Source organism: Myotis myotis, unplaced genomic scaffold (genome assembly GCF_014108235.1).
Source record: "Myotis myotis isolate mMyoMyo1 unplaced genomic scaffold, mMyoMyo1.p scaffold_m19_p_2, whole genome shotgun sequence".
Lineage (NCBI taxonomy): Eukaryota > Metazoa > Chordata > Mammalia > Chiroptera > Vespertilionidae > Myotis > Myotis myotis.
The window spans coordinates 98,500,632-98,526,213 of NW_023416324.1; the positions used below are offsets into that span (position 1 = coordinate 98,500,632).

General features: G+C 43.9%; 1 protein-coding gene across 1 annotated transcript; it reads right to left on the reverse strand.

Annotated features, from left to right (window-relative positions):
- Window positions 1–671: 671 nt before the first annotated feature.
- LOC118675430 lies at window positions 672–6,805 on the reverse strand. Its single transcript, XM_036348209.1, has 7 exons — window positions 6,668–6,805; window positions 6,104–6,214; window positions 5,248–5,358; window positions 4,433–4,543; window positions 2,423–2,616; window positions 874–1,064; window positions 672–730 (listed from the first exon to the last, which is right to left on the reverse strand). Exons 1-7 carry the CDS (start codon window positions 6,803–6,805, stop codon window positions 672–674), a joined length of 915 nt encoding a protein of 304 aa, XP_036204102.1.
- Window positions 6,806–25,582: the final 18,777 nt, after the last annotated feature.

Sequence of the window (25,582 nt, forward strand, 5' to 3'; positions counted from 1 at the left end):
ATCAACAACTTTATTTCTATTTGTTCCAGGATATTTAATTTAATGGCATATAGTTCATTTAATGGAAATTATTGTTTTTAACTACCATATTATTGGGGTTTATTCCTCTTATTTATCTACTAGGGCCTGGTGCACAAATTCATGCACCAGTGGGGTCCCTCAGCCTGGCCTACAGGATCAGGCCAAAACTGGCTCTCCGACATCCTCCAAAAATTCCTGATTGAAAGAGGGTGCAGGCCAGGCCAAGGGACCGCACCAGTGCATGATCAACACTGGGGAGAGACGAGGGAGGTTGGCCAGCCGGGGAGGGACTGTGGGAGGGCTCCAGGGCATGTCTGGCCCATCTCGCTCAGTTCTGATCTCTGGACCCCAGCAGCAAGCTAACCTACTGGTTGGAGCATCTGCCCCCTGGTGGTCAGTGCACATCATAGCGAGTGGTTGAGTGGCCTTAGCATATCATTAGCATATTATGCTTTGACTGGTTGAATGGCCGACCAGTTGACTGGACACTTAGCATATTGGACTTTTATTATATAGGACTTGTTTAGGATAATTGCTTAGAATTTTTAAGACAGAAAGAAATAAGTCTCAAAAAGACGCCTCCATGATGGCTTCTGGTACTGCTTCATGCCAGGCCAGGCCATCAAGGGGCCTCTGGCTGGGCCAGATGCTCACCCCTGCACAGGCCCTTCCTCTAGCTCTGAGGTGCTCTGGAGCCCTGGAGGTGGACCTGGAACAGGAGAGACAGATTCACACACACACCTGCTTTCCCAGGCCTTTCCAAAGACAGGAAAGATGCCACTGCCTTTAAGGGAGCTCCAGCCTGAGAACCTCCCCTCCCCTGATCATCTTCCCAGACTGCAGTCCCCTCACCTTCTGCTGAGGTCTTGGTGGGCTCTAGATGCTCCAGCTTGATCCAAACAAGGTGGGCGCGGGCCACGTGACGTGAGGTAGGGAAGTGGACCTTCACTGAGGCCTGCTTCAGCTCAAACCAGGGGAAGTGGAGAGCCCGGCCAAAACCCTGCACCTGGTCAGGCCAGGTTCCCATTATAGAAGCAATGGCCCTGGGGAGAGGCAGGTGGGCACCGGAGTCAGAGTCCTGGACTTTGCTTGCACACTGCCCTCCCATGGCACCCTTGTTTGGCACTGGGCCTCTTTGCCTGCCCCTGACCATCCAGGGGCAGCTTCATGCCATCCCTGACCCTTGTGTGGCTGTTTTGAGAGTAGCAGGCCTGGTGATTGAGCAGCTCACACAGAGTCTGTGTGAGATTCTTCTTCCCACTGACACTTGTCCTGAAGGTCCTGTCCCCTGCCCAGCCCAGCCCTCCATGCACCTGGCATCTGCACTGAGGATTGAGACAGATTTGGGAGCAGGTTGCTCACCACATGTCCTGTGCTGAGCCTGGTGACTGGTCAGGAGAGATGACTGTGAATAGGGGCAGGCAGAGTGGGATGGGATTGGGGTGGGTTTGGGACTCTGGGAGACTACTCAACCCACCCTCCGCTTCAGTTCTATGAGGCTGGGGGCCCCATCCACAGTCCTCTCTGACTCCTCTACTCCCGGAATAGAAGCCACCAGGGCTCAGGCCTCCTTTGGGAATCAGAAGATGTGTAAGGACACAGTTCTTCTGCCAGGCTCTCCCCACCCACAGCCTCCATCCTGTAGATACAGGAGGCCCTCCTTATGGACCCAAAGACCACTCACTTTTTTACTTGATCCTGTGGTGTGTCTCTCTGGTCATTATAAAGAGGAATGCCTCCAGATGTGGAAAAGACCTTGATGGCATCAGATCTGATGGATGGGGGGCAGGGCCTGCGAATGATGGACAGTGTGACTCTGACTCACTGAGTAGAACTGAGGCCCAGGGATTGTGTTTGCTTCATTGGCCAAGTTATGCTAAGTGTCTTCAAAAGTGCAGACTTGTAGTAGGTGCTTAATGCACATTGTCGAATAAATGAACTCCAACCAAAACTGTCCCAGATAGCTGAGTGGGCCTAGGGGCCCTCCTATCCCCAGAAATCCCTAATCTGCCAACACCAAGGACAAGGACCAGGATCAGCTAAGTGGATTCCCAAACTCATTGACTGGTTGTTTTCCATGTGCTTTTGCAAACTCAGAAATGCCACAGGCCAAGAAAAATATAAAAACTAAAAAAGAAAGTAAGATAAAACCCCACCAATGACACAGGCCGCTGATGGGTGAGTTTTCCTGGGGGTAGAGAGAAATAACTGCCATAAATAACCAGAGCACATCCAGTAGCCCTTTCTGCAGAGCCAGGTAGTGGTAAGCACCTGCCCTGGCCTGTCCCCACAGTAGTCTCTACCACCCCACTTTTCAGAGGGGCAAACAGGCTCAGAGAGAAAGGCACACAGCTGGCAGTGGGCAGTCACCCCTGTGCAGAGGAAGGGGGCACGCGCTCACCTAGTAAACAGCTGGTACAGGAACTGTTGGGCTCTGGAGAAGGCCGGGTGAATGGACATTAAAGTGGTGATGTGGGAGATGTTACCACCCAGGAAAGCTGGTACCATTGATGCTGCCACTTTTCTCAGAGTGCCTCCCTGGAGGGCTCGCATCCTGCGGGCCTCATGTAGGGTAAGTGTTAACTCAGCTGCACACTGGGTGGGACAAGGAGAGATCCTGTCAGTGGCATCCCCGTGAATCACCTGGAGGATTGAGGTCTGGAGCTCAGCCAGGAACTCCTAGCCCCTCGGGGACGTGTGCAAGAGGAGGGACAGGAGGGCCCACCCTGAACGAGGTTCTAGGTTTTAAAGGTACACTTACATTTAGTGGAGGTGGGTGCAGGGTATTTATACACTTGTTACCTTCTAGGCATGTTTTTTCAGTTGAGGAGCAACAGACCTCCCCATATTAGTAGTCTGTATGAAGAGCATTGTCCCCAGGTGTCCTGAATAAACATCCTTATAGAGATGAGAACACAGAGGCTTAGGGATGTCAGGTGGTTGCTCAAGGTCCTGCAGGTCAGAACTAACAACTGTCCAAAGCTAGGGTTGCATGACATCCCCTCTTAGCTGCCTGACACTCATCTGCTCCTGATTTGGTGTGGGGAACCTTGTCCCTCCCCAGGTGTACAGTATAGACACGGCCTATGAAAGCCATTGACTTCCAACAAACACTTATGTTTCTTCCTATTACACTAAAGGGCAGTTTGAGACCTTCATGATGGGGATCCTAGAGTAAGCAAAGGGGCAAGTGCCTGGAGACTCCAGACAGGAGAAGCCAATCACCAGGCAGGAGTCTGAGCAGATGACTCAAGAAGGAGCCAATCCATGTGACTGGTGAAAAACTGACACGTGAGTGAAAATACCCATGAGGCAATTGCCAGTCAAGAAACACTGTGATTGCCTTGGACAACCTGGTGTTGAATTGGTCAAAATTGAAATGAGTGAGAGATCCCTGGGCCAGATGGGGCACGAGGCAGCAGCCATCATCACAAATCTGATGTTGGTAGCATCACTGCTATAGCCTTTTGATTTGGAATCTGACTGCAGCTGTTATCATTTTACAAGTGAGTGTCCTGCCACCAGCAGTGGGCATCTCTCTCCTGCTGGGAATCGTATGTACATTGTTGTCTAAATTGTTTCAACCAAATCCCATGACTTTGAAACCACTGGAACTTCAGAATGTGCCTGTCTCTGAGTGGGATTCTTTAAGCAAGTCACTAAGGTTAAGGGGAGTCAGTAGTGTAGGTCTTAATCCAATATGACCAGTATCCTTTGAAAAACAGGGGAGAATACACAGAATCACAGCGAGGACTCCATGTGACACAGAGATAGAAGACGTCCATCTACACACTGAGGAAAGACCCCTCAGGAAGAACCAGCCCTGCTGATACCCTCCTCTCTAATTTGTAGCCTCTGGAATTGTGAGAAAATAAATGTCTGCTGTTTACACCAATCAGTGTGGTTCAGTGTTATAGCAACACAAGGAAACTCATACAGTCCATTTGGACACATTTAAGTGTTCCCAGCTGCACTGCTGACATGGTACATGAGTGGAGTTATGCCAATGCCCCATAGTATGGAAAGGCTGCATCACAGTGGCAGGCCCCCTCTGTTATTGGAGGAAGTCTGCAAGGACAGCTGAGCTGACTGCTCCACAGGATACTGGGGAATTTGTTCAGACAACATAAACAGGGAAATACAAATGTGCTCGTGGCATATTGTGAAATGAAAGAATGTATTTTTTTAATCTCTAATATTCCTATATATGTGTGAGAAGTATCTTTCTAGCCTCTTGTGTAGCTGGAGGAAGAAGAGGAGGCCCAGAATCCTTTGGGCATGGGACTGTAGGACACTTTAGGGTAATCCCTGGAAGGGCCCCCAGGGAGTCCCGGAATTGAGTCTGAGTTCTGAGCACTGCCAGATCATCTTGGGGTTGTGGGTATAGAGACCCTCCTTGGCCAGCTCTCACCTCTGTCTGCCACTGGATGGTGTCTGTGGCCTGGCACACCGTCCCTTGGTGTAGGGAAGTGTAGGAGTTGAACCCACCGACCAACTCTTCGATGACTTCTTCATTGGAGCTCTACAGAGACAGAGGCCGGCCCGGGGCCAGTAGGCATTAGGAACTCTCCACCCAATCTGCAGCAGCCCTGGCAACTCAAACAGTCTGTTAGGGCACAAGAAGGATGTTCCCGGCAGCCCTGCTGAACTAGCAACAGAATTGAATCATGTCAAGGTCCCACAGCACTGAAAGGCTGAATTACTGAGGAAAACTACCTCCTTTATGGGTATAATATGGATATGAGTAAGCCACAGCTCCTTCCCTGGCCAGCCTACACTGGTTTGTCATGCTCTGTGAGATGACAAGTTTCAGAGATATGTATCCTGTATTTTATATCCTCCCCATTTTCTGTACACACCCCTACCAAGTGTGATGATGCGTAAGGCTCAGTGAAGGTCTGCAAGGACAGTCAAGCTGACTGTTCCACAGGATACTTGAGGTAGGGAGTTGAAACAACAAAAAGAACAAAATGCAAATGTGCTCATGGCCTACTGTGAAATGAAACAACATAATTTTATTCTCTAATATTCCTAAAATATGTGAGGACTGTAGCTGGAGGGAGAAGGTGAGGTCCTTATTCTTTTTTGCATGGAACTGTGGACACTCTAAGTGGGAACACCCTGGGAGAGCTGCAGAGAAGTTCCCAGATTTGAATATGGGTTCTTGCCCCTCCCTGGTCATCTTGGGGTCCTGGGTGTGAAGTTCCCCCCTATGCCAGCTCTCACATCAGCTTGGCACTGGCCAGTGTTGTCCACCTGGTGCACCTGCACCCTGACCCTGCAGATGATGTAGTGGGGCCTATGAACCAGCTCCTTGACGACATCCTCATTGGAGCTCTGCAAAAACAAAGCTGGGTACTGAGCCAATAGGCATTGAAAACCTTCTACCCAATCTGTGGTCCTATGTTATAGCAGGCCTAGCAGACTGAGTCTATTAGGACAGAGTGGAGATGTTCCCGGCAGCCCTGTGGAACTAGCAGCAGAATTGAATCATGTCAGGGTCCCACAGCACTGAAAGGCTGAAACACTGAGGAAATCTACCTCTTTTATGGGATTATATGGAGATGAGTAAGGCCAAAGCTCCTGCCCTGGCTGGACCACAGTGGTTTGCCATGCTCTGTGAAATGACAAGTTGCAGAGAAATGTGTCCCATACCTTAATCCCTTTGCACCTTTTTTCTTCTTTCCTTCCTTCCTCCCTTCCTTTTTTTTTTTTTTTTTTTGTGTGTGTGTGTGTGTGTGTGTGTGTGTGTGTGTGTGTGAAAAGTATAAAAACCACCTATCAAGTGTGATGATGTGTAAGGCTTGGAGAAGGTGTGCAAGGACAGCTGAGCTGACTGCTCCACAGGGAACCTGGGGCAGGAAATTAAACCATGGAAACTAGCCAAATGCAAAGACAACAAGACTTTGTTTTCTTTACGAGTCCAACAAATATGTGAAGGCTGGATTCCTACCCTACCAGGAACCTGGATGGGAGTATTGGAGGTACAGATGTGATGTCTTTGGGAGTGGGCCGCAAATTTGAGTCTGGGTTGTGGTCCCACCCCATTCATCTCAGGTCATGGGTGTGGGACAGCTCTCACCTCAGACCTGTGCTGGATGCTGTTCCTGGTCTGGTGCTCTAGTCCCTTGTTCCGGTTGATGGTGTAAGTAAACCCATCATCCAGCTCCTCTACGACATCCTCCTTGCAGCTCTACAAAGACAGAGCCCAGAACGGGGCCAGGAGGCATCAGTGGCCAGCCTGGGCATTGCCAGCTTGGGGAATGCCCACCACAAATTCCACTCCCCAGATACAGGGGCATCTGCAAAAACCTCCAGCCAGGAAGGCACGAGATGACACCTTGAAGGCTCAAGGTTAACAAGTGTGTAGAGGAGCTTGGTCCCTAGAACTCTTGTTTCCATCCCACCAGCCATGACTTGGGGGTATGAACATGACAGACCCACCAGGCTTCCAACAACCAGCTCCTGCCCAGGATGAATGCCCCTCATCCCCTACTTTTCCTCATCAGTCCCAATACACACACATACACACACACACACACACACACACATACACACACACACGATGAGAGGTAAAGAGTGTGTTGGTCTGGCCAAGTGGGGTCCCAGTTGGGGCCTGGCCTGGATGGGGGCTGCCCTTGGTTACCTGAGGCTGCCTCTTGCCAAAGGGCAAGAAGCTTCGGCGGTGGCGCTTGTGCCAAAGTCTATAGCAACAGAAACATCTCTCACTCTGGGCTTTCTTCTGCCCAGAGCCACGGAAAGTTGGGAAGCAACAGAGAAACATCTTACTCTCCTGACTGTCTCCAGTCGAGTGAGCTAGAATGTGAGTCCCTGGTTACCAGGTTTCTCATTTCTGTTGGACGGTCTGTCACCGAGGAAGTGAGGTCACCCCTCAAGGTTCCGTGACCTGGGCCTCTTCCTCCAATCAGAACCACCCAAAGCCCCCTCTGGCTGTTGACCATTCACCCTCCTCACCCATGCCATCTCCATACCTGTACACCAATACCAAACAGCCCTCCCCCAACTCCCTGGGAATGTCCCAGGTCTCGGGCTTGGAGGAGAAAGCTGAGTTCACACCTCCTTTTTCTTATCAGTTCTGTGCCCTAGGGAAGGTTTTGTGCCTCTCAGGCCTCCTGAGTCTCCCAACCTACACAATGAGAGTGAGCTAGACACCATTTCCTAAGGACCTCATCAGGTATGGATGAGATAACTGTGTGTATCTGTGTGTCTGTCTGTCATATCCATGAAAATGGGAGAGCAAGTGCCCATATTTTGAGCTGCTCTATGTAGAAGAAACATTGGAAAGAACTGAGAAAGTGCCCAGGCCAACAGGTAGGAGCTAGAGCTCTCCTCAGTCTAACCTGCATCCTGGCACAAACCAGGGGAGTGACCTGAGGGGAAATCTGTCCCTAGTGGAGCCTCAGTTGAAATATATCTGCTTCATAGAGACCTTGGGGCAGAGGCACCCACCCAAACCGTGCCCAGATGTGAGCTGTTAATATTTGTACTTTACAGGTACAAGGTCTGAGCCTTGTTCCCCTGCCAGCCCCATCGCCCCCAACTGCCCTCCCCTGCCAGCCTAATCACCCCCAACTGCCCTCCCCTGCCAGCCTGATTACCCCTAACTGCTCTCCCCTGCAAGCCTGGTCCTCCCCAACTGGCCTCACCTGCAGGCCATCTTGTGGCTGCCATCTTTATGGTGGCCATATTGTGATGACATGGGGTAGCCATCTTGTGACGACATGGGGGGAAGCCATATTATGGTGGCCATCTTGTAACAATGTGGGGCAGCCATCTTGTTACAATGTGGGAGCGGCCATCTTGTGATGACATGAGGGCGTGATGGTCACCTAGGCTTTTATTAGTATAGATATGCCAACAAACTGAACAGCCTGGACAAATTCCTAGAAACTTCCAGTCTTCCAAAATAATCAGGGAGAATCATAAAACCTGAATAGACTGATAACAACTAATTAAATTGAAGCAGTAATCTATACTAATAAAAGGGTAATATGCTAATTAGACCAGGAGACCTTCTGGATGTCCTTCTGGACAAAGCCATGGTGGCGGTGCTGAGGCATAGGCAGTTAGGGGCAATCAGGCCAGGAGGGAAGGGCAGTTTGGGGTGATCAGGCTGGTGGGGGGAGGCAGTTGGGGTGATCAGGCAGGCAACCAGGTGAGTGGTTAGGAGCCAGTGGTCTCGAATTGCAAGAGGGTGCAGGCCAGGCTGAGGGACAACCCCCCCGCCCCAACACACACATGAATTTCATGCACCAGGCCACTAGTAAAAAATAAATAAATAAAAATTCCCAACAAACAAAAGTGCTGGACCAGATGGCTTCACAGGAGAGTTTTACCAAACATTCAAAGAACTAACACCTATCCTTCTCAAACTATTCAAAAAAATACAAGAGGAAGGAAGATGTCCAAGCTCTTTTTATGAGGCCAGCATTATCCTAATTCCAAAACCATAAAAAGACACTACAAAGAAACAGAATTATAGCCCAATATCCTTGATCAACATAGATGCTAAAATCTGCAATAAAATATTAGCAAACTGGATCCAGCAACACATTAAAGCAGGGGTGGGGAACCTTTTCTTTGCCACGGGCCATTTGGATATTTATAACATCATTTGTGGGCCATACAAAATTATCAACTTAAAAATTAGCCTGCTATATTTGGTCAAACATTTAATTAACTCACCCTTAAAGCCTTGGCATGGCCAGAAAAAATGATTGTGCACTCTTCATACAGCCTGCAGGCCAGACATTCCTCACCCCTGTATTAAAGAGATCAAAGACCATGACCAAGAGGGATTTATTCCTGGGACACATGGTTGGTACAATATTCACAAATCAATAAGTGTGATACATCACATAAACAAAATGAAGGATAAAAATCAGATGATCATATCAATAGACAAAGAAAAAGCATTTGACAAAATCCAACACCTATTTATAATTAAAAACTCTCAGCAAAGTGGAAATAGATGGATCATACTTCACAATATTAAAGGCCATATATAACAAACCTACAGCTAATATCATACTCAATTGGCAAAAACTAAAAGCATTTTTCTTCAGAACAGGAACTAGACAGAGATGTCTGCTTTCACCACTGTTTGTTTGTTTGTTTTGTTTTGTTTTGTTTTTTAGTTAACCCTCCACTGAGGATATTTTTCCATTGATTTGTAGAGCATAGAAGGAAAGGTAAAAAACAAAAAGAGAAACATCTGTGTGACAGAGACACATCGATTGGTTGCCTCCCATACACGCACCCAACCAGGACTGGGGCTCAAGCCTGCAATTGAGGTATATGCCCTTGACTGGAATCAAACCCAGGACACTTCAGTCTGAGGGCTGATGCTCTATTCACTGAGCCAAATATGATAAGGTGCATTCACCACTCTTATTCAACATTGTACTAGAAGTCTAGCCACAGCAATTGATAAGAAGATAAAAACAAATTGGAAAGTAAAACTCATTATTCTCAGATAACATGATATTACACATAGAAACCCTAAAAACTCCACCAAAAACTACTAGATTTAATAAATGAATTCATCAAAGTTGCACTATACAAAATTAACATCCACATATTGATGGCATTTTATACATCAATAATGAACTCTCAGAAAGAGAAACTAAAAAAAAAAAAAAAAACCATTTACAATTGCAACAAAAAAATAAGGTATCTAGGAATAAACTTAACCAAAGAGGTAAAAGACCTATACTCAGAAAAGTACAGGCAAAAAGAGATAGAGGAAGATGTAAACAAGTGGAAAAATATACAGTGTTCAGGGATTGGAAGAATTAACATTGTTAAAATGTCCATATTACCCAAAGCAATCTACAAATTCAGTGCAATCCCTATCAAAATAACAATGGCATATTTCACAGATCTAGAACAAACTTGCCAAAAATTTATGTGAAACCATAAAAGACCCTGAATAGCCACAGCAATCTTGAGAAAAAAGAATAATGTTGGAGGGATCATAATACTGAATATCAAACTATACTACAAACACATGGTAATTATTGTAAGCAAAACAACCTGATACTGGCACACGAACAGGCATATAGACCAATGGAACAAAATACACACTCCAGAAATTAACCTAGGCTAATTTGGTCAATTAATATTTGACAAAGGAGGCAAGAGCATACAATGGAGTCAAGATGGTCTCTTTAATAAATGGTGTTGGGAAAATTTTACAGGTACATGCAAAAAAAAATGAAACTAGACCACCAACTTAGAACATACACAAGAATAAACTCAAAATGAATAAAAGACTTAAAAATGTAAGTTGTGAAAACATAAAAATCCTAGACGAAAACAGCAAAATCTAACATCTCACATAGCAAAATTTTTGCTGACAAATCTAGGGCAGGAGAAACAAAAGAAAATATAATCAAATGGTACTATATCAAACTAAAAAGCTTCTGCACAGCTAAAGAAATCATCAACAAAATGAAAAGGAATCCCACTGTATGGGAGAACATATTTGCCAATAAATACATCTGATAAGGAATTAATTTCCAAACTATATAAAGAACTCATACAACTCAACACTAGTAAAACAATCCAATTAAAAAATGGGCAAAGTACCTGAATAGATGCTTATCCAAAGAGGACATAGAGATGGCCAATAGAAATATGAAAAAATGCTCAAAGTTACTAATCATCAGAGAAATGCAATTTAAAACTACAATGAAGTATCACCTTACACCTGCCAGAATGGCTACCATCAATAAACCAACAACTTACAAGTCCTGGCAAGGATATGGAGAAAAGGGACCCCTCGTTCACTGCTGGTGGGAATGACAACTGGTGCAGCCACTTTGGAAAACAGTATGGAGTTTCCTCAAAAACTTAAAATTGTAACTGCCATTTGACCCAATGATCCCACTTCTGGGAATATATCCTAAGAATCCTAAAACACCAATTAGAAAGAACATGTGCACCCCTGTGTTCATAGCAGTACCACTTATAATAGCTAAGATCTAGAAACAGCCCAAGTGCCCATCAGTAGATGAGTGGATAAAAAAGCTGTGGTACATTTACACAATGGAATACTATGCATCTTTAAAAAAGAAGGAACTCTTACCCTTAGCAACAGTATGGATGGACCTGGAGATTACTATGCTAAGTGAAAGAAGTTAATGAGAGAAAGATGAATATCACATGGTTCACTTATATGTGCAATCTAGTGAACAAAATAAGCTGATAAACAAAATAGGTCCAGAGGCATGGATGCATGGAACAGACTGACAGATCTCACTGTGTGTGTGTGGGGGGGGGGGGGGGAGAGATTAACCATACAAATTTAATAACAATACAAATAGACACAAAAACAGATTCTTTGTACAGAGCAGCAACAGTCAAGGATCACCGTCCTTCCCTTTGTTCCTGAAAACAGGCCCTTTTACGAGATTCATTTTGTCTCACCCTATCCTGAGTCACAGGTTCATCTCTGTAAAGTGAATAAGATCTGATCTCCAGGATTAGCAGAGAAAAAGGGATGACCTTTCACCATGGAGACAACTTTGGCCTTAAACAATGAATGAGGCTCTTGAGGAATGCCAAAGGTAGGGCAGAAAAAGAGGAAATTCAAAGGACTTTCACATGGTGGGGTCCTCTTCTCCCTATTGTAACAATCTTCCTAGCCCTACCTAGGAAGACATTGGTTGAAATGCTGACCCCTAGAGTGTCCTGCCCACTGTGAGTTCTCAGACTTCCAAGAAGAGGGGTTTGTGGTCCAGTGCACCAGAGCAAATGCTTCAGTAATGAATTGTGGGTCCAGCAAGAGGGAATCCCTCCCCCTTCCTCCTGCTTTCTCCAGAGAAAAGGCAGGTGCCCCTGACTGCTGACTGGGCTCAGGTGGCTGGTAAGGGCCAGCCCAGATGTCCACAATCTTGTGTAGAGTGGAAAACAGCCCCTCTGCATTAGCAGATTTAGTAGCTCCCTGCTTAGGACATGATTCAGATTGTGCTCCCCATCTGAATCATGTCCTTCTCCCCTTGCTTCCCAGGCTGACCTGTGTTTGGGACCACAAGAGGGTCCTGGAGCTCACCGCTGGGGCCAAGGAGGTGCTGGTACCTCTTTTGGCACCAGAATCAAACCATGGTTTCACCCTCAGGCTTCTGGATGATGTGCAGCAAGGCCAAAATGTGCCTGCATGGCAAATGGTACCATTGTTGAAAGGAACAGCTGCAATTACAACTGTCTTTGCTAACCTGGTGAGCAAAGTTACTAAACATCAGAGAAATGCAATTTAAAACTACAATGAAGTATCACCTTACACCTGCCAGAATGGCTACCATCAATAAATCAACAAATTACAAGTCCTGGCAAGGATATGGAGAAAAGGGAACCCTAATACAGTGGGGCCTTGACTTACGAGTGTCCCAACTAACAAGTTTTTTGAGATACCAGCTGTCTCTCGGCCGATTTTTTGCTTTGAGTTGACAGAGTAATTTGAGTTAACGAGCTCCTTAACAAGCTCGGTCTTGGAACGAATTAAACTCTTAGTCAAGGCCCCACTGTACTGGCAGCTAAGCATACACCGAGGAGCCAGCCATTTCCATCAGGTTGGAGGAGTTCTGTACCACCTCCTACTTATTGTAGAACAGCTTATAGGCCAGTGCGAAGCCACTCTGGGGCTACAGGTCTAGCATGCCCCCCTGGGAGGGTTGCATCTGTGGCTGCTACTACAACTGCACCTGCTGTGGCATGACTTCATCTCTTTCATGGGGAACTGGATGAGGCTCCCTCCACAGATTCCAAAAAGCTTCTTGGACTTTGGTGGCAGTCTTGCTGGCCAGGCTCTCCTTAACTTGGGAGGAGCTATGGGTCAGGTTGGAGTGGAGGCTGGATGGAGAGGGGCAAAGGGTGGCAGGAAATGGGGGACATACTGTCAATAATTTAAAAAAACTATTCATTTTTGTCTTTAACTCTGTATTTTCTGATGTGTCTTTTTTAAAAATGTTTTTTTTTAATTACTGTTGACATACATCATTAAATTAGTTTCAGGTGTACACCCCAGTGATCAGGCATTATATAACTTAGTTAAGTGATCACTCCAATAAATCCCATACCCATCCAACTCCATGCATAGTTATTAGAATATTATTAACTATATTTCCTATGCTGTACTTTACATCCCCATGGCTATTCTGTAACAACAAATTTCTATTTCTTAATCCCTTCACCTTTTTCACCTATCCCCCAACTCTCTTTCCATCTGGCAACCAACAAAGAGTTATGTGTCCATGAGTCTGTTTCTATTCTCCCTGTTAATTTTGTTTGTATATTCAATTGTTGATAGATATGTGTTTATTGCCATTTTATTGTTCATATTTTTATCTTCTTCTGAAAGAAGGCCCTTTTACATTTTATATAACACAGGATTGGTGGTGATGAACTCCTTCAGGTTTTTCTTGTTTGCAAAGCTCTTTATCTGTCATTTGATTCTAAATGGTAGCTTTGCAGGGTAGAGTAATCTTAGTTGTAGGTCCTTGCATTTCATCACTTTGAATATTTCTTACCAGTCCCTCAGGCCTGCAAAGTTTCTGTTGAGAAATTAACTGACAGTCTTATGGGAGCTCCCTCATAGATAACTAACTGCTTTTCTCTTGGTGCTTTTATAATTATCTTTGTCTTTAGCCATTTACATTTTATTATGGTGTATCTTGATGTAGGCCTCTTTGGGTTCATCTTATTTGGTACTCTCTATTCTTCCTCAACTTGTATGTCTATTTTTTTTTTCACCAAGATAGGGAAATTTTCTGTCATTTTTTCAAATAGTTTTTAAATTTCTTGCTTTATCTCTTCTCCTTCCAGCACCTCCATGATGTGAATGTTGGTACACTTGAAGTTGTCCCAGAGGTTCCTTATACTATCATCATTGTTTTTTATTCTTTTTCTTATTCCTGCTCTGATTGGGTGTTTTTTATTTCCTTATATTTCAAATTGCTGATTTGATTCTTGGCTTTATCCACTCTACTGTTGATGCCCTGCAAATTATTCTTTATTTCAGTTAGTGTATCCTTCATTTCTGACTATTTCTTTTTTAGTCTGTTGAGATTCTCACTAAGTTCCTTGAACATCCTTAGAACCAGTATTTTGAACTCTGCATCTAGCAGATTGCTTGTCTCCTTTTTGTTTAGTTCTTTTTCTGGAGTTTTGTTCTGTTCTTTCATTTGGGATGTGTTTCTTTGTTTCCTCATTTTGGCAGCCTCTTTGTATTTGTGTCTGTGTATTAGGTAGAGCTATTACGTCTCCTGGGCTTGGTAAAGTGGCCAATCATAGTAGGTATCCTGTAGTGTCCAGTGGCACAGTCTCCCTGATCACCCAAGCTGGGCACTCCAATTGCACAGCCCCTGGAGTGGGCTGTGTACACCCTCCTACTGTAGGTGAGCCTTGATTGCTGTTGGTACATCAATGGGAGGAATTTCCTCCCAATCTGATCAGCTACAGGGACTGGCTACCACACCAACCACCATGGAGGATCAGCTATTCAGGGACCCACCCCACAAAGCAGAACTTACTTCAGCAGGATTCTTGTCCCACTGAGTCTGCCCCTTGAGTGTATTGCTGTGGAGATGGTTGGGTGGTGTTTTTACATGGACTGAAGCTGTCTACCCAGTGTACTGGCTCAGGGGCCTCCTGGGAGGTGCAGGCCTAAACTTACAACTGAGGCCAGGTACACCCTGGCAGATTTTGAAGACAAACTTCACATGCCCAATGGTTCTCTGGGGCAGGCTCTCATCCTCCCCACCCCACCCCCGCCGCACAGGCAAGATGGGACCTGAACCCCAACCCACTAAATATTAGCCAGGCCTGCATCCTGGGCAAACAAAGCACAAACTTGTTTCCACTCCGGGGCCTGCTGTGGCGAACCTTCCAGGTGGCTCTACACAGCAAATGGTTGCAAATACAGTATTTGATAAATCTTAAGTGTCTTCTCTACAAATTAGTAACTCTGTGTTTGTGATCTCTGTGTTTGTTTGTATGTGTGTTTTGGGTATGATAAGGTTTTAAAATAATTTATTAGAGAGCTCTGTTTAATTAGTTTAAAATAATGAAGCTAATTAAATACTATATATATATATATATATATATATATATATATATATATATACTCCTTTTTGTTTAGTTCCTTTTTGTTTATTTTTTTTCTGAAATTTTGTTCTGTTCTTTCATTTGGGATATGTTTCTTTGTTTCCTCATTTTGGCAGCCTCCTTGTATTTGTGTCTGTGTATTAGGTAGAGCTATTACGTCTCCTGGGCTTGGTAAAGTGGCCTGTCATAGTAGGTATCCTGTAGCGTCGTGAGTTTACAAAAATAAGTTTATATTATCTGTTATAAAATTTCTCACAGAATAAAATACTGTAATAATAATTGACTTATGTATCATGAGGTTTTCATGGGTAATCTATATATAAATTCTCAACTAAATACATACAAATTCAATACAAGGCTTTTTGGTAAACGTTTTAGCAATAAACTATCTTACAATATGTGTACTTAAAAATAGTATTTCAAACTCTTTTGATAACTTGAAACTTTAGAGTTCTATTAAATTAAGGTAAATGATAGATTTATTAAGTATCTAGATCATTTTTAGTAAGATAAAATACTAAAACATTAATTATTAAATAAATCTAAGTTCACCTACTTTTGGCTTCTTATTATAGATAAATTAAAAGATAAATTCAGATCTGTTGATGAGTATTTATTGTATTTTATTGAAAAAGTGTGTTTCTAAAAATTATAAAATGTATTTGCCAGTGCAAGAAACTTGTTTCTAGAGATTATGAAATGTGTTCCTAATATTGCCAATTTAAAGAATGCTAATTGCTTATTTTTTAGTTTTCACTAGATATTAAGATTTTTAAGGGTTAAGAATTCTAATTAATATACAAAAAAATTAATATATGTTTTAGTAAAAGGAGGTGTGAGGTCTGGAAATGCATATTGGATGGAATTACAAGAAAAATTGTAGAAGTTTATGAAAAGGAATAGTAAGAAAGAAAATTTTATGGATGATAAAACTAAATAATATTCAAGTAAATTTAATTTAAATATCAAAAGTAAGCTGATGCAAAATTAGAGTTCAGTTCTCTCTCTCCATTTAAAAGACAAAGTTTTCTTGGACTATTTGTCTAACCCTAATAAGATATGTGAAAAAATGGTCTGAAAATTGTTACTGGCAATGTTGGCAGCAAAATGGCACTAGTTACCAGTGAAGTTGGACCTCAGTCCTTGAGTTTGGCAAAGAAAGAATTCAGAGCTACGAACTCAAATTAGAAAAGAAAGTTTACTTAGAAAGTTACAGAGGTAGTAGAAGTGAGGTAGCTGGGCTGTGCAGGCTCCGGAAACCAGTTACAGAGGCAAAAAAAAGGACCCTTGGAGCTTAGGAGCAAGAAAGGCAAAGGTAATGTCAGGAGGGAGAAAACGGGGGAAGGGAAAGGTGCAGGCATATTCCAGAGAGGGGGAGTGTGTGCTGGGTCCTTGCTTTGAGGGTTTTAAAGGTAGGAGTTTGGGGGCGGATCTCAATAGAACATTCATCAGCTTTGTGCTGAAGCACCAAAATGAGTTTTACTTCCCTGACTTAATCTGCCCTTGAATGTGGTTGGCACAAATGGCACTAATTGTATTTCTGTTATCTATCTCCTGAGTAGGGTGATTTAAGCTATTTACTCTCTGGATGGGAAACAGAAATGTAAACCATTTACTCTTAAGTGTCATTGGTTAGGGAAGATAAGATTCCCGATTTACTAAATAGCTGTAAACTGCTTAGCCATTGAACTATCTGTCTCAGTTTTCCTATTCCACTTGTCCTGGCTTACTAGCCTGTCTCAAACTGATTTTATGTTCTCTGTATCATCAGGTCTTTGATTACCTAGGTAAACTGAGTTTTCTTAATATTAAAAGAGCTAAATTTTGCCCAGCTGGCATAGCTCTATGGTTGAGCTTCACCCCAGGAACCAAGGGATCACTGGTTCAGTTCCCACTCGGGGCACATGCCCAGATTGCAGGCTTGATGCCAAGTAGGGGGTGTGGAGGAGGCAGGTAATCAGTGATGTTTCTCTATTATCAGTGTTTCTATCTCTCCCTCTCCCTTCCTCTCTCTCTAAAAATCAATAAAAACATTTTTAAAAAATAAAAGAGCTAAATTTTGCTTTCAACTACTTAACTTTGCATTTGCCTGCAAACTCTTTGTCATTGTTGGAAAGGGGGAACAATATCCCTTTCCCTCCTCTAGTCCTTTTGGCTGACTGAATAATCAAATCAAGTTTAATACTGTGTGCATAGAAACACCACATACACGAGAGGTTCAGAGATAGAAAGGGACTGAGCTATAGAAGACATCATGAGCTAGGGATGAGGTCATGCCCCTGAGGGCTACATAGGGGCACAGTAGGATGATAAGAGCAGATGTTTAGTGACTAAATGCTATCAAAAAGGTTATCACCAATAATCTTTTATTATGAGCAAGTCCTTCAGTTCAAATTCTTCTAGGTAGTTGAGGTGGTCTAAATGAGGATAATTATAATTTTTATGACTTTTTGTTTTAGATATAGCTGATTTTTAATGTTTTGTTTTCCAACTATAAGGAAACTTGTTTCTCTTAAGTATCTATGACTTAGAGCAATTGGTAAATTATACCTTTGTAAGCAAAATTGAAACATTTTTTTCTCCCTACCTTATTCCTCCAGAATTTGGAAATTCTTAGTGAGTATTTATATACATATTTTTTATTGATTTTAGAGAAAGAAGGAGAGAAAAATAGAAACATCGATGAAAGAGAAACATCAATATTGATCAGCTGCCTTCTGCATGTCCCCTACTGGGGATTGAGCCCGAAACCCGGGCTTGTGTCCTGACAGGGAAGTGAACCAATTGACCTCCTGGGACAATGCTCAACCAACTGAACCACACTGGCCAGGTGAATATTTTTATTTTCATGGCAATAAAGTATTTGCATCAGTTCAATAAGAGCCTGTTTTCCTTATAACAGGACATAATTGGGTATATTGGTTATATTACCAAGGTTCTAACTGGATTGTCATGTGTGAGAAAGACATGCATAGTCTCAGAGATAACCAGACAACTTAAAGGAACAAATATTGACTTATGAAGCCTCCTGGGGGAAATTGGCCTGACAGCTTGCTTACAGGGTTTCCAGCAGCCTTACCACGTTGGTCACTTGGCTTTCTTGGCTTTTGATAACCAATTATTTAAAAGGGACAAAGAAATTGAACACCACAACGTACAATCAGGTAATTATGTATACTGAAAAGACATCTCCAGGAAGCCTCTCCACCAGAATGAAAAGAACCCTATCAGGAACTCTTAACTAATCCATGTGCAACAGCAGAGAATTTGAAGTTAGAAATTACTAGGAAGGAAAGCAGATGGCATCTGTTGTGAACAGCTAACCCAAGAACCCAGACTGAGCCTGTATTATTCACATCTTAATTCTTCTTTTCTTTTTTTTCTTACTTTAATTCTTTTCTATATCCCAAATTATATGAGAGGCCAGATACTCACTATAATAGTTATTGATTTCCTTGGATTTCTGCCTGGAAAGATAACTCAGTATCAGACAACATTTTTAAACCTATTTCATGTGTCAAGCTGTGCAACTGTTTACACACATAGTCAAGCGTATTCAGTGCCTGACAGTACCAACCCTAGTGAATGTGCCAGATTAGCAAAAAATAGTTTTTCTTTTGGCATGCATTGCAGTGAATAAATACATAATCAGAAGCTTATCAAAAACCTTAGGAAAAATTCCTGGGATCTACCACAAAGCCATGGCCAACCAAAGAAAGATTTTTAGTTCATTGGCTTGCATTGTTCTTTCTTTTTTATTTATATTTCTTAGAGAGGGAGTGAGAGAGAGAAACATATCAATTGATTGCCTCCCACACACTCCCTGGCCTGGGCAGGAAATCAATTGAACCTGCAACCCTGTAGTGCACAGGCCAGTGCTCCAACCCCTGAGCAACACCAGCCAGGCTGCACAGTTCTTGATAATAGACTTGCTTTCAGTTATTTGCTTGTAGCCCAAGGAGGAGTTTATGCCATCATTAATACCTCCTACTGCCCCAAATAAACACTCAGAACAAGTGTAATTAGAGACCTCTAAGTTACTTAAATTAGTAAAATCTTTAAGGGGACATTTGAATTTACCCCAAGATGGTTTAACTTTAAATTTTCTGGTATTTTTAGTTGGCTTCCTTCAGGACTCAGAGCTCTCTTGTATCAGGTTCTCTGTTACTATTTTATTTATTACTATTTTTATTTACTATTTTTACTATTATTATTTTAATTTACAAGTTACTCATGCTGTATATCTCTTGATGCTGTTCTGTTCAAAATGTCAAAATGATGGTCACTTAAAGGCTCAAAGCCATTCATCAGTCCTTTCCTTACAAATGAAAAATGTAACTTTACCTGATGCTTAGACCTAATTCATCAAATCTTATTGCTCAGATGTGGCCTTAAGGCTCTCACAGCATGCTTGTTGAGCACGGCAGATATCCACCAACCTTGAGATTTCCCTTCGAGGGACACGATGGACCTGCAGCAGGCTTTTGGCCACTCTGGCAAATAAAATAAAAAGATGCAAAAGAGCAAAATATTGGTGCTGGAGTCCTATAGAATTCAGGAGCCCTTCTAAATGCACTGTCCTACTTCTGTGATAACACCATGAAGTGCCTCTTTCTGTAGTAAAGAAAGAGCTTGAAGGTACAAATGCCTAGAGGACTTCCTCACTCAGACTTCAGTTGTGTAAGCTTGTGGGGAGAATGGTGCTGGGCCTGGTGAACACTGGTACATTCTATTACAAGAATGTATTGATTCAGTGCTTTGAGGATGATGTCTGCCCTATTTGGCAGTCATCAGGAGAAGACCTGTCCAGGTATGAGTGAACTCTGTGGAAGCCCAACCCCTCACAAAGCCCACTCTTTGGCGCAGGGTCTAGTAGGCAGAAAGGTAGCTACTTCTCAGCTCACCTAATTTAAGTGGGCATTTTTGTGCAATACCCAGACTACTGCTGACTCCTGAGCTTTGTTTCTTAACAAATGCGTCTTGATTTTATTCTTACTGCTCAGAGACTTCAAATACAAACTGATCATGACCTCCACTGATAAGCCAGCAAGAAGAGGAGGGAGAAAAACGATACCTCTTTGTCATGACAAGGACTATATCTTATATTTAACTAGAGGCCCGGTGCACAAATTTGTGCACTCGGGGGGGGGGGGTCCCTCAGCCTGGCCTGTGCCCTCTCGCAGTCTGGGACCCCTCGGGGGATGACCACCTGCTGGCTTAGGCCCGCTCCCCGGGGGATTGGGCCTAAGTTGGCAATCAGACATCCCTCTGGAAGCCCGGCAGCCCTTGGGGGATGTCCACTTGCCAGCGGGGAGCATACCTAAGCTGCAATCGGACATCCTTAGTGCTGCTGAGGAGGCGGGAGAGGCTTCCACCACCACTGCTATACTGGCAGCCATCAGCCTGGCTTGTGGCTGAGGAGCGCTCCCCCTGTGGGAGCACACTGACCACCAGGGGGCAGCTCCTGCATTGAGCATCTGCCCCCTGGTGGTCAGTGTGTGTCATAGTGACCAGTCATTCCCAGTCTTTCTGCTGTTAGGGTCAGTTTGCATATTACCCTTTTATTATATAGGATGGAGGCCTGGTGCATGGGTGGGGTTGGCTGGTTTGCCCTTCAGGGTGGGGTCCTCACTGGGGTGCCACTGGGGTGCCTGTCCAGCCTGGGTGAGGGGCTGATAGCTGTTTTCAGGCTTGTCAAGACCCTCACCCCATGGAGGTTTGGCCAGCCTTGATGAGGGGCTGATGGTTGTTTTCAGACTGGCCACATCCCCTTTAGGGTGGGGCGTCTCCACTGGGGTGCCTGGCCAGTTTGGGTGGGGGGCTGAGGGTCGTTTTTAGGCTGGCCAAGCCTCCCCAGCCTTGGTAGCTCCCAGCCTCTCCTTTTTTTCTTTTCTTTTCTGGGATTTATTTACCTTCTATAATTGAAACTTTGTAGCCTGGAGTGGAGCTCAGAGTCAGCCAGGGCTTGGCTTCCTCCATTGCCAGAGGCAACCCAAGGCTCCAACTCCTTTGCCATGGCTGGCTGAAAGCAGGTATCTGGGGTTTATTTACCTTCTATAATTGAAACTTTGTTGCTCTGAGTGGAGTTCAGAGCCAGTTGCTACAGGCAGGACATTGGCTTCCTCCATCATTGGGGCAAGCAAGCCTCCTGCTTGCTCCAGCCCCGTGGCCATGGCCGGCTGAAAGCAGGTATCTGGGGTTTATTTATCTTCTATAATTGAAACATTGTTGCTTTGAGTGAAGCTCAGAGCCAGCCATGGTCATGAAGCTTGGCTTCCTCCATCATTGGGGCAACCAAGCCTCCTGCTGGCTCAGCTCCGTGGCTGCAGGCTGGGTTAATTTGCATATAGATGCTCTGATTGGCTGGTAGGCATGGCTTAAGGCATAGCAAAGGTACGGTCAATTTGCATGTTTGTCTTTTATTAGTGTAGATTTTTCTGGGTGACTCTGTAGGTAAGTGACATGTCAATAAGAGCAGAATGATAATGGTAATGTTATCATTTCACTGAGAAGACTATAGCCATTACATGTTACTAATAGGAGTGTGCTACCTTACAGCGGTTTTTTCTCCTTGAACAATAGTGCCATAACTGGTTTGGCTCAGTGGATAGAGCATTGACCTGCAGACTGCAAGGTCCCAGGTTCGATTTCGGTCAAGGGTATGTACCTTGGTTGCAGGCACATCCCCAGTAGGAGGTGTGCAGGAGGCAGCTGATTGATGTTTCTCTCTCATCAATGTTTCTAACTATCTATCTCTCTCCCTTCCTCTCTGTAAAATCAATAAAATATATTTTTTAAAAAATTTAAAAAAACAATAGTGACTTTGCTGCATTAATAAGAATATTAATTTAGAATTTCTGATAAAATTATAAATTCTAGAAGTCTGGTTTTTACCTTTTAATATCTGACATGTTTTGGAGGTATGGGAAAAAAGGGGCCACATACTCAACCTGACATGGCAGGCCTTACAAACTCAGAAACCTAAAGTAACCACAGAGGATGGTCCAAAATGAAAACTTTCTAACTAGCCCTAGCCGGTTTGGCTCGGTGGATAGAGAATCGGCCTGTGGACTGAAGGGCCCCAGGTTCTATTCTGATCAAGGGCACATGCCCAGGTTGTGGGCTCGATCCCCAGTGGGGGGGGGGGGGTGCAGAAGGCAGCCAATCCATGATTCTCTCTCAGCATTGATATTTCTATCACTCTCTCCCTCTTCCTTCCTCTCTGAAATCAATAAAAATATATTTAAGAAAAAAGAAGACTTTCTAACTAAAAGCAAGTCAGGGTATAGTCATGTTCTAGGCTGGTATCTTCTCTGACAAAGGTCAATCTACCTTAACTGTGCCTGCCTTCTGTCTTTTTGCATCTATCATAATATACCTTTGGGATGTCAGGGTAACTATCCCTTTTCCAGACCCCTCACGGAGGAGACCATAAATCCCCTCACTGTTATTGTAATCATGTTCATTGTTGTTAGCTATTCTGTACAGCCTAAGTGGAAGAAGTATGCATTTATCATTTTACTTTTTATCCAATCCCAGAGATTTCATTGCTTTACTTTCTCCCACCTCCCTAATCTATCACCAATGGATTTCATGTAACCCCCTTACATCTTCTCCTTTGATTTGATGAATAAAATAAGGTGCAAAACTGCCATTCTCTGGAACATTTTCTTAATCCATGGAGATTTTGTTCCCCAGCAGTTATCAATTTGGCTCAAATAAACTCATAAAAATTCTTATAGGTTTGAAAGTTTCTTACATCTTGTTGACTCAGTGTTCAGCTTCCCTTTCTGCTTTTCAGGGGAAGCTGTCCCCATTGTCTACAGAACCGATAAGACAGTGAGTGACCAGAGAAGACATGGCACAATACAGTGGTACCAAGAAAGACCAGGCTGTTCATCACACCTTCCATTACATTATATGGATCAATTTTCTGCATGTCTGTGGTGCCCCCTTGGAAGTGACATTAAAATAACTGTACCACAGGTTTCACTTTGTCAAACATAAACAAAAAGTCAAGTAGGTCTTCTGTCAGCAAAAAGCATTTATTCAGGGAAAAGAAAAAATAGCAATGTGGTACATGCAGCCATGGTGAGCCACCTTCAAGTCCCAAGGCAAAGACAAAGGAGAAAGCTCTTTTTTATAGGGGAAGAATAATTAACTGGGAGGGAGGGGCTGTTGTAACTTTAGAGTTCTTCCTATAGGGCTTTCATGATGGACATAGGGTGTGAGAGCTCCAAATACAGGCCCTCCTGACTTCTATCTATGTTAAGGTCTCTGTTGTTTTTTTATATATTTTTATTAATTTTAGAGAAAGAGGAAGGGAGAGAGAGAGAGAGTTAGAAACATCCATTGGCTGGGTCCTACTGGAGATGGAACCTGCAACCTGGGCATGTGCCATGACTAGGACTAGAACTAGTGAACTCTTGGTGCATGGGTCAATGCTCAACCACTGATGTAGCCAGGCTCTATCATTTATTTTGAAAACCTTCTCAATTAATAGTCTGGAAGCTAATAACATTTTTAATTTTCAATGTCAACAGGTCAGTAAAGCAGCATTTCAAGGTTCCTGGTCAGAGATATGACTCTCCCGTTCTATGGGACCTAAAAGGAAAAGGGCCCTAATTTGGACCCTTGGTTTCTAAACCCTTGTACAAGTCCTTGTTTTCAATATCATAGAAAGCCAAGAAAATGACAAAGAAAACACTATTTTTGATGGTGGCACAATGTTGGTCATTCATCCTTAATTTTTAACTATTTTTTCTTTTCTCTTTTATTTTATTAAATAAGAAAATGTATTTACTCCTATATTTTATAACTCACATATAGAACGAATATTTCTAAATGGGATATTTGTGTGTGTGTTTTAAATCTTTATTGTTGAGAGTATTACAGATGTCCCCGTTTTTTCCCCAATTGCCCACCTCTACCTAGTTCCCGCCCTGCCCCAGGCCTTCACCACCCTATTGTCTATATCCCTAGATAATGCATATATGCATATAAATTCTTTGGTTAATCTCTCCTCATCCCCCTCCCATCTCCACTGTGAGATTTCTCAGTCTGTTCCATGTTCCCATTGCCTATGGTTCTATTTTATTCATCAATTTATTTTATGCATTAAACATTTTGTTCATTTATTTTTATTTTTATAATCTACTAGAGGCCCACTTGTGCACTTGAGGGGTCCCTCAGCCCGGCCTGTGCCCTCTCGCAGTCTGGGACACCTCGGGGGATGTCCATCTGCTGGTTTAGGCCCACTCCCCGGGGGACTAGGCCTAAGCTGGCAGTCAGGCATCCCTCTGGCAGCCCAGGCACCCTCAGGAATGTCCACTTGCCAGTGGGGAGCAGGCCTAAGCTGCAGTCGGACATTCTTAGCACTGCTGAGGAGGTGAGAGATGCTCCCGCCACCACCGCTGTGTTGGCAGCCATCAGCCTGGCTTGTGGCTGAGCAGAGCTCCCCCTGTGGGAGCGCACTGACCACCAGGGGGCAGCTCCTGCATTGAGCATCTGCCCCCTGGTGGTCAGTGTATGTCATAGTGACCAGTCATTCCCAGTCATTCTGCTGTTAGGGTCAATTTGCATATTATCTTTTTATTATATAGGATAGAAGCCTGTTGCATGGGTGGGGGGCCAGCTGGTTAGCACCAAAGGGTGTCCCAGATCAAGGTGGGGGTCCCACTGGGGTGCCTGGCCAGCCTGGGTGAGGGGCTGAGGACTGTTTGCAGGCTGGCTACAGCCCCTTCAGTGTGTGTGGGGGGGTCCCTACTGAGGTGCCTCGCCAGCTTGGGTGAGGGGCTGAGGGCTGTTTGCAGGCTGGCCACAGCCCCTTCAGGGTGGGGGGGTCCCTCTGGTGTGCCTGGCCAGCCTGGGTGAGGGGCTGATAGCCATTTTCAGGCTGGCCTTGCCCCCCGGTGACCCAAGCTCCCAGCCTTTCCTTTTTTTCTTTTTCTTTTTTTCAGCAGGTATCTGGGATTTATTTATCTTCTGTAATTGAAACTTTGTAGCCTTGAGCGGAGCCCAGGTCCGGCCAGGGCAGGCAGGAAACTTGGCTTCCTCCATCGCCAGGGGCAACCCAAGCCTCCTGCTCATTCCAGCTCTGTGGTCGCCACCATCTTTGTGATAGAGTGATGGAGTGATGGTTAATTTGCATATTACTCTTTTATTAGATAGGATTGGTGATAGATATGTAATTATTGACATTTTATTGTTCATATTTTTATCTTTTTTTTCTTACTAACTGCTTTTCTCTTGATGTTTTAAAGATTCTTTCTTTGTTTTTAACCATTGGCATTTTAATTATGATGTGTCTTGGTGTGGGCCTTTTTGGGCTCCTCTTGTTTGGGACTCTGTGCTTCCTAGGCTTATAAGTCTATTTCTTTCACTGGGCAGGAGAAGTTTTCTGTCATTATTTATTCAAAGAGGTTTTCAGTATCTT